Genomic DNA, 10,153 nt, shown 5'->3' with positions numbered 1-10,153 from the left:
TGGACGGAAGGGCTGCCTGTGCCTGCGGGTGTGGACGGAAGGGCTGCGTGCGCCTGCGGGTGTGGACGGAAGGGCTGCGTGCGCCTGCGGGTGTGGACGGAAAGGCTGCCTGTGCCTGCGGGTGTAGATGGAAGGGCTGTGTGTGCCTGCAGGTGTAGACAGCCCGCCTCCAGGCCGTCAGCAGTTCTTCCTAAGCCATCTTGCTCTTGCCTTGCCCCACACACTCTTCTGCCCTGATGGCTGCCACATCCCCCTTTACCTGGAGGAAAACACGAGGAGCCTCTGCAAGCCACGTGTTCAGTCTCAGCCAAAGGAAAATGAACACCTAAACTATGTTCCTTGGTTTCTGTGAGCTGTTTTTTCTAGAATTAAGGAGAAAATACCTATTGTATTATGTATCCATCATATCTCTTATTTCAGGTGCAAATAAATGTGGTTTACTAATGGGCTATTGCCATATCTCTTGATCTTTTGTAAAGAATAAAGGAAAACAAATCACAAACCCCGCTTCCTTCTCAGTCAGTCTAACCTGCTAGAGATGGGAATTTTCTATTCCCTTTATGCTGACCTTTCCTGTACTAGATTTTTCCATCCCTACACTTATAGGAAGTACTGCCTCGAGAATAGGAGGGAAGGGTGAGCTGCAGAAGGCTGTGCTTTGGCCTTTTTGCCACACACGGCAGAGGGTTCACATGATTCATCCCAACCAGCCCTGCTCATATCCCTGGTGAGCGGCAGTAACTCAAGACGCAGCTATCTGGGGCGAAGAGCTCACCCTGCACTCCCGGAATGGGGCAGAGGAAGCAGGCACATGCAGGAATCAAAACACAACTTGGCCTCGGTGGTGTGGGACTAAGGTACACTTCAAAGGTACCCTTTGCTTCCATGAGCACATCCTGGACCTGGAATAGGAGCTGCTTGAATCCTTAGACTCTTAAGATGTCTAGGTAGTCTCAACAGCCTGAGAGTCTAACAAGGGATTTAGCCGAGGTTCAGAGCACAGTCTCCTCCACCCAGATAGACTCTGTTTCTACTTCCTGCAGCAAAATTCCGTACACACCCAGTTTGCCATTTAGGAAAAGACTACTTCAATTATGCCAGAAAAATGTTTCTATCTTGATGTGCTGGTAAGATACTGAATTTTATGGCCGATCTCTCAATGCCAGTGTCCTGAGTGTGCAGGCCGCATCCTTAATCATTCACAGACTTAGATGTCTTTCTGCTCATGTACAGAAGTTGCTGTGTTGATGTTGCTCAGGGATTATGACTATTCAGCTCCGTGGTAATTTTCTTCATATAAGCCAGTGTTTAGAATGCCGTGCCTACCCATCCTAACACTTCCTGTATTTTTGCTATGATATCCAATGCCCCAGGAGCAGGAGGAGATGAGTGACAACCCCTTTATATCTCAGAGTTCTCTGTGAGTCCACACTAAAACAAAAGGCAGCAGTTTAGGTCCTGCAGAGCTGTGTGATAACATGCTGAAACATAGGCTCAGGGTCAATGTCCTGACAATAGCTACGCTTTGTCCAGAACTGACTCTCCTGGAAGCAGGTGGCCTTGCCTGCCTGAGGAAGTATCTGCCCAAATGTAGGGAGAAGCAATATCCACCTTCCAGGCCTTCTGAGCCTTGCTCTGAGCCTATTGACCCAGCAAGGGGAATACCACGGGCCCCACCCCTCCTACCCCACAGCCCTGATGTTTGCATCCCTGTGCCATATATGGAATGTCCAAACACAGTGCTGCTGATGCCAAAGAGTCTTCCTATGTGCACACACCCAGCAATGGCCATGGAAAAATTAACTCTGCCCTTCCCTATAACCATCTGCTCCCCCAAAAGAGAGTGTCCAATTCTGTTTGTGACATCAATAAAGCAGCCACTGCAAGCCCGAGCCCAGGCCACACCTGCTCCTAGTTGCAGGCAGAGCTCCTTGTGCTGGCCCAGGGCCAGGACAGGAACCTCAGGAGCGAGGGAACAGCCATATTCCATCCCACCTGATAGGGTAGCTCTCCCTGCTCTTGGTAAACGAATGGTCATACACAAACAATGTAGAATTGTTCCCTGAAGGAAATTATAATAAAAGTCAAATGTAAAGTAAGTGGCCTCTGAATCATCTAGTTTCGTAAGTTTGAGAATGGACTCCCTCAATACCTTGGACACCTCAGAACTCCTCAGGGCTTTTGCATGAAGTCCTGAGCAAAGAAATGCTTGGCCCCTTACCATATGCAACACAAGGTTCATTTAAAAAGATCCGATATATACAATTATTATGTGTCAATTAAAAATAACAAAAGAAAAAAGAAAAAAGCCACCACTTACAGGTGTATGCATATATGAGTATATTAAATGCTTTATCTTCCTACACAGTTCTCAGCCAAACATAATTCTTCACATATATTGCTTTCTTGCACAAATTGCAAAATGAAAAATGACCAACAATTTTTTTCAAAGCTACTGAACACACACACACATACACACACACAGTCCAATAGGACCAAAACCAGGATCAAAGCAGTTCTGAATTTAAAACAATCATAATGCCCATAATACATTATTACTAAACTGTGGTTATTACATGTTCCCTCTATTGACAAACTGAGGTTACAAAAGAAAAGCAAGGAAAAAGAAGAAACAAATACTTACACATGTAAACAGAGCACGGTTATTTCTGGGAAGGCCATAGAAAAATACGTACCCTCATTAGAACTTCTGGAAAGGGTAAAATGTAGTTTGGGTGAGAAAAACATATTTGGCCAAGATGATGCTCTGTTTTAAGGAATATAAGGATACTGGATTTGGTCCTGTGGAATTATGAATTAATTCAAGCAGAGGGATAAGTTATGAGATCTACGTGAAAAAAGCCAGAAACAAAAAGTCCACCTATTGTGTGATTTCACTCAAAGGAAATACGCAGAATAGGCAAACCCATAGAGATGAAAAGTAGATTAGAGGTTTCTTAGAGCTGGCCAGGAGGGGAGGAGAGGAGAGAATGAGGTTTCTCTGTGGAGTGATTTCTGAAATCAGATACTGGTGATTCTTGCACAACTCTGTGAATGTACTAGAATCCTACTATGAATTACACACATCAAAATGGTAGGTTGTATGTGGATTACATCTCAGTAAAAAAGGCTTTTATAATGAAGAGCCCTAATGTGTAAATCCAGTGAAAGAAAACAGTTGAAATACAAGACAAAAGAAAGAATGATTTAAACAGGATTCTTCTTCTCAAAAAGGATGAGGTTTTTTTTTTTAGCTCTTTAAAATGTGGTGCTCAGGAAACAAAACCCCAAAATGAAGCCCCAGCAGCAGCCTCAGAAGCAAAAGCTTTTCTCTGACTTTCTCCTGCCCCCCTGTCCCCTAGTCCTATTCTCTCCCACGGCTGGCCATAGAAACCACAAAGCTACCCCTCTTCACAAAGGTGAATCACAGAAATCAGAACTCCTTTCCCCAAAGCCAGCCATGAAACCTGAACACATTATTCTAACTTTCCCTCCACCTTTCTGTGTAAAAACTGGCCACAAAGGAATGACCTGACCTACCTTGTTTACCAATAGGTCATAAGACCCCTATTCCAGAGACACACCCAGAAGGAAAGCATGTGGCTCAGAGAGACCAAGAAGCTAGACTGGCAGCCCTCGCTGGGTTCCCACCTACTCTATTAGCATGAGATCCTACCTGTTTTGCCCAGTCATATTTCTACACAGCTGCCCATCCTTTGTTGAGCCTAAGCATAAAAATGGACAATTCCCCTTGCTTCTTTTTGGGTCCTCAATCTGAAAGCTCCCATGTATACACATTAAATAAATGTGTATGCCTTTTCTTCAATTAATCTGGCTTTTGCAAGTGGATTTTTCAGTGAACCTTCTGTTCCTCTTCGCCCCTACAAAACACAGGCTCTATATCTGATCGCTCTGCAGAATTAAGCACCATCGTATGCAGAAAGTATTGTGCTACCTGAGTACTGATGAAGTCATACTGGGCAGCATCATGAGCTGTGGCTCTGATGATTAGAAAGACAGTAACACTCTCCATTCTGTTCCTTTCTTTCAATTGTCACTGCAGTGTCATCTAGGAGTACTCTGTCACTCCGATTTGATGTTACAATACAGCATATAGTATGTACAGTTTGGTCTCAGTCCTACAAAGTTTATCTACTTTTTTAGAATTATCTTTACAAATAATAGGCTTGTGCTTATGTTTCCAAGTTAATGGTCTGGCTTTTACTTCCTAATTAAATGAAAAGGGCTTAAAATTCACAAGACTTACCTCTTCAATTACTTTTCTATTTGTACTGTGATCATTTTAGCAGGAATTAAATTAGTTAGAAACCTGACTAAAATAAATGCAAGCTTCACACAGAAAATAATATATTCAGATAACTCACATGAGCCACAATTAATTTTTTTTTTTTGAGACAGTCTCACTCTGTCATCCAGGCTGGAGTTCAATGGCATGATCTTGGCTCACTGCAACCTCTGCCTCCTGAGTTCAAGCGATTCTCTTGCCTCAGCCTCCTTAGTAGCTGGGATTATAGGCTCTGATTTTGTATTTTTAGTAGAAACAGGTTTTCACCATATTGGCCAAGCTGGTCTCAAACTCCTGACCTCATGTGATCCACCCGCCTCTGCCTCCCAAAGTGCGGGGATTACAGGTGTGAGCCACCACACCCACATGAACTACAATTAAGAAAATGAATGGTGGTGATGTACAAAAATATTTTTGTACCTATATTAAATAAATCATGCATTTATGTTTATTATAAATATCATCACAGACTTATCTTTTGAGGAGCTCAGAAAATAACTACCTATATCATATCCTGTTACGTTACAGAGACATATGTTACGATCCCCACTTACAGATAGAAAACTAATAGGGTAAAAGGTTAATAGTCTCTTGCACACCTTCGAGTGAGTCAGTGACAGATTTTTCTCCTCTAAGCCTCAGTATTCTTCTCTATATAATAACGGGCTTACACTGAGCAGAGACAATCATGACAGTTAAATGTGTCAGCATGTGGAAAATGGAAAGTCCCTGGAAAGTGTCCGACACATAGTGTTCAAGAAGTATTGTATACAAATATTATTCATGTTCAAGAAGTATTGTATACAAATATTATTGTATTACTGTTACTAGAAGGCTGACACCTGATACAGAAAAGAAAAACAGAAAGACATGAAGAAAAACCGTGGCTGAAAATCATACCCATTGCACTGTACGTACCTGCAGCAATATACGAGCCTCCCCCGGCTTTGTAGAGAAAATGGCTGGCAAAGGGGGCTGCACAGATGATCAAAAAGCTTGCAGTGACCACAGCAACTACCCCCAGGAGCATCAGGACTGCCCAGAAACCACGGTAAACTGGAGACCCCAGGAGGAAAAGAGAAAAGAAAGAAAAATACACTTAGATTGTGGACACAGCAGATTGTCACGGAGTCTGTTGCCTTCATCTTTGTTTTTCTTATTTAAGCCATGGCACTGCTAGATAGAATGGCAGGGATGGGTCTGGACAAACAGGAGATCTTATCAGATGACCTTGGAATGAGTGATGTCCATGCTGGTGATCCTCAATCAACTCCTCTTGCTCAATGTTTATACCACACACATGCATCATACACTATGGGAGCTCATTTTTCCATCAAAACCTTGCATTAAAATGGAAACAGAACTAAGGTTCTGGCTCCTAAAGATGTCCCCCATATAAGCACCCAGTTGGGTAGCATAGCTGTATTTCACATCAAATGTCCAAACACATGTAAAGACATTCACATTATTTTACGAACACTGCCTCACATATTCTGCTAGGATATATTTGTACCATAATGATCTCTGAGAAGTTGATAATAGTCACCCCCAAGCCCTCTATGGAAAATTGTTTAAGGCAATAAAAAATGACAAGCAAATCCATAAATGAAGTTTGTACAGTTTTGTTTTCCAAGCAAATCTGAGATTATAAATCAGATTTATTTAAGGTCTACCACTTTCTATTAATATTTTTACTTAGATTCAAAATGAGAAGTATAAGAGTCTTTCCATCAAGGACAAGCAAGGCTAATTTAATGGATACAGCTGGTGAGAAATAGACTGTGGGTTTGGTGATACATAGTAATCAAACAAAAAGGAATTCTAATAATCATTTTTGAGTCAGATAATTACCAATCTTAACCATATTCATCATTTCCAAAAGGCTAAAACACTAAAATAAATTATTGTTGGTATAGATGGGGGAACAGTCAGCGAAACATATTAGTCAAGTTATAATCTTTAAAGAAAACACAAAATTTGATAAGAAGGCAAAAAATACTTTTCCGCAATAAGCCTTCCTGTCAAAGAAGAAATCTATCAATCAACTGGAGTCTTAGAGGAAAGAAGAAGGGAAGACGGAAATTTGAGAAGAGGCATCATCTCAGTTAAATGGAAAAGGAAGGCTCAGATTTGTATATGAATAACCAAGTCCTGAAGACAGAAATATATGATAGGCTTTCATTTCCCATATCAGTGCTGGCCACGTGGCAGGGCCTCCAGGGCTGCAGTGTTAGGAAGTATTCTGAGGTTGTATTCAGGCTCAGCAGGGAAGAGGGCAGTGAAGAGATACTGACGTCAACTTTGAGTATGGAAATCAAGATTTGCAGAGTGTGGGCCAAATATTTGCTGTCCTTGTCCCACCTCAGATCATTAGGCAATTGGTGAGTCTCACATTTTACATTTTCACTCACCTAATTTAGAAATAGGTTGAGGCTGTCTTTCACAGGACAGCTTCTGTGCCAAGTGCTGGGGTATAACCATTAATAAGAAGCAGCAGCTCAGAGAATAAGAAGTCCATTCTATGGCTGATCACAACTAAAACTAGGGAAGTCCGACAAGCAACCATATAAGGACTGAAAATAACTAATAATAGCAAGTGGAGTGAGAAGGAAAGTCAAGTCTTAACAAAAGATCAAGTTGCAAAGAGTTATCTGATATTCTTGCCTGAAAGCATGCCAATTGGAAACTGTGTAAAAGGCACGAATAGCAAAAATGTTTAGCTGAATTCATTTCCTAGAAATCTAGAAGAGGCCCCTGAAAGCCAGAGTAAATCCCCATGTTTATTTTTTCTCTTTTTATTCCCTTAGTTCTGCCTCCAAGTCAGATTTAAATATAGGTCTGCACTGCTGCCCCAGTGGAGGTGTGGGCACTTAAGATCCCAAACGATGACCCAACTCTCGAGATAGAGGAACCACAAAAAGAAACCCTCACTGTGCAAAGGGGGGGGGAAATTATGGTTATGTTTTTTTTCCCTTTTCTCTTGCTGCTTGTTATGTGTCACAGCTGCATGGAAATGAGACATAGCACAGGAAACCAGAACTCTGAGAATTCAACCTTTCTGGCCAGAGAAAATGGGAAAAGGCATATGAGGAGCCAGAGGGTGTAAAGAAAATCTCATAGAGAAAAGAACTGAAGAAAAGACGCTAAAATTCTGTTTGGACCTATACAAGTACCAAGCACACCCCCAAGTTGCACATGCACAGCAAATGGACCAAGAAGTCTTTGAGAACCAAATTACAGTTTCAAGACTATCCAGGTTCCAGAGCAAGCCCTGAGAGGTGTGTGCCCCGGGATGCGTGGCACAAAGAGCATCACATAGACTTTGAAAACTGAATTTCACAGAAGAAAGGGACACATTGAGTTGGTTGATTGCCTGCTAAAAACAAAAAAAGAGAAAGAAAGAAAAGAGAGACAGAGAGAGAGAGAGAGAGAGAGAGAGAAAGACAGAAAGCAAGAAAGCAAGAAAGAAAGAAAGAGAAAGAAAAGAAAGAGAAAGAAAGAAGAAAGAAAGAAAGAAAGAAAGAAGAAAGAAAGAAAGAAAGAAAGAAAGAAAGAAAGAAAGAAAGAAAGAAAGAAAGAAAGAGAAAGAAAAGAAAAGAAAGAAAGAAGGAAAGAAAGAAAGAAGAGAAAGAGAGAGAGAGAAAGAAAGAAAAGAAAGGAAGGAAGGGAGGGAGGGAGGGAGGGAAGAAGGGAGGAAGGGAAAAATGGAGGGAGGGAGAGAGGAATTATCAAGAGAATTTTAACAGCATGCAAAGTCTAACAACATAAAATTCAAAGTGTCTAGGATATAAACTGAAATTATTTGATAGACCAACAATCATGAAAATCTGATCAATTATCAAAGAGGCAGCCAACCCAAAGATGATTTAGATATGTGAATTATCAGACAGACCTGAAAGTAGTTGTTAGAACCATTTTCTATAGACTGAGGTGAATATTCTTGAAATAAATAAAAAGAAAATATAAAGTCTATAAAATAAATTTTTAGAATTAGAAAATACAATATCTGAAATTAAAATTCAGGTGATGGACTCAATAACAAAATAGAGATGAGAGAGGACAGAGTAAGTGAACTTGAAAATAAAGCAATAAATAACAGAAGGGAAAAAGATTGAAAACAAAATAAATAGAGTTTCAAAGGCTAGTGAAACAACATCAGAAGTTCTCACATTCGTGTCACTGGAGTCCTAAAGCAGGGGCCCAAGATATTGGTGAAGAAAAATATTAATAAAAATAATGCCTGAAAACTTTCCAAATGTGATGAAACACAAATTTACAGATACAGGACACTCAGCAAACTCCAAGGAGAATAAACTTCAATAAATTAGTCAAGACATATAATAATAAAATTACCAAAAACCCTAAACAAAGAAAAAGTCTTGAAAACAGCCAGAGGAAAAAAAATCTTGACACAAAACATATGGGGAAATAATCCCAAGGCTCTAACTTTCTCATCAAGAATGCTGGAGGCCAAAAGACAGTGGGAAAATATTTTTAAGGTGCTGAAAGAAAAGAGCTTCAACTGAAACTCTGCATGTAGTGAAAATATCTTATAGAAATAAGGGTAAAATAAAGCCATTTGTGAAGAAGGAAAGCATAGAATGTGTTATCAGCAGACCTGTTTTATAAAAAATGCTAAAGAAATTTATTCAGGCTAAAGAGAAATGCCACCAGAGTGCATGCAAAGCTTCAGAAATGGAGGCAGAGCAGCAGAAATGGTTCCTATCCATGTAAATAAAGTAGACTCTATTTCTCTTCTTAGTTTCTTTAAGATATTTGTTTGTTAAAATTTTAGAAATCAGCATAATACCGTAGAAAAACATAGGCGTTGGAATCAGAGTGACCTGAGTATTTACCACTTTCTTGCAAGGTAACTTTGGACCAGTTACGGAAGCTCCCGGAAGTCTCTTCTTCTGTAAAATAGGGATGTTTGTATCCATCCTTTAGAACTATTAGAAGAATGATTTACAATATATGTGAAGTGTGTGGCATATAATAAGAAACCAGTGGAAGGCATTTTTTTTTTCTTTTTGAGACAAAGTCTTGCTCTGTCATACAGGCTGGAGTGCAGTGGTACAATCATAGCTCACTGTACCCTCAAGTTCCTGGGTTCAAACAATCCTCTTGCCTCCTCCACCAAAAGTGCAGGGATTATAGGCATGAGCCACCATCTCTGGCCCGTAAATGGCATTAATTTCGTGGTGGCTTGTATTGCTATTATTGTCAAGATTGCATATTGCTGCACAGCAGGTGGGCTTGTGTTCAGCAATAATAGTCAGCCCTCTGTGTCTGGGTTTTGCATCTGTGGATTCAACAAACCATGAATCAAAATATTTAGGAGCCGAGGTGGGCGGATCACGAGGTCAGGAGATGGAGACCATTCTGGCCAACATGGTGAAACCCCATCTCTACTAAAAATAGAAAAATTAGCTGGGCCTGGTGGCGCGTGACTGTAATCCCAGCTACTTGGGAGGCTGAGGCAGGAGAATCGCTTGAACCAGGGAGTCAGAGGTTGCAGTCATATGCACCACACCACCGCACTCCAGCTTGGCAACAGAGTGAGACTCCATCTCAAAAAACAGAAAAAAGAAAGAAAAATTAGAAAAAACACAATGAAAAATGTCAATACAACAATAAAAATAATATAAATTTTAAAACAATACAGAATAACAACAATTTACCTAGTACTTGCATTATAATAGGTATTAGAAGTAATTTAGAGATGATTTAAAGTACAGTATACAGGAGGATGTGCATAGGTTATATACAAATACTATGTCATTTTATACCAGGGACTTTTGTGTTCACAGATTTTGATATTCTCAGAGGATGAGTCCAGGACAAAGT

At 40.4% G+C, this 10,153-nt stretch overlaps 1 protein-coding gene across 6 annotated transcripts in view; it reads right to left on the bottom strand.

Moving 5' to 3' along the window:
• The window catches only part of TMEM182 (transmembrane protein 182), an 85,697-nt gene that overhangs the window by 13,685 nt on the left and 61,859 nt on the right, over positions 1 to 10,153 (bottom strand). For 4 of the 6 annotated variants that reach the window (XM_032255575.1, XM_032255573.1, XM_032255571.1 and 1 more), the window contains one exon: positions 5,225 to 5,362. The exons of the other annotated variants lie outside the window; for them this stretch is intronic. In XM_032255575.1, coding sequence (XP_032111466.1) covers positions 5,225 to 5,362 — 138 coding nt within the window. The remainder of the gene's footprint in view (positions 1 to 5,224; positions 5,363 to 10,153) is intronic. 6 annotated transcript variants of the gene reach the window in all.

Source organism: Sapajus apella, unplaced genomic scaffold (genome assembly GCF_009761245.1).
Source record: "Sapajus apella isolate SASKATOON/1434 unplaced genomic scaffold, GSC_monkey_1.0 scaffold89, whole genome shotgun sequence".
Classification (NCBI taxonomy): Eukaryota; Metazoa; Chordata; class Mammalia; order Primates; family Cebidae; genus Sapajus; species Sapajus apella.
This window is presented reverse-complemented; position numbering and strand designations above follow the sequence as displayed.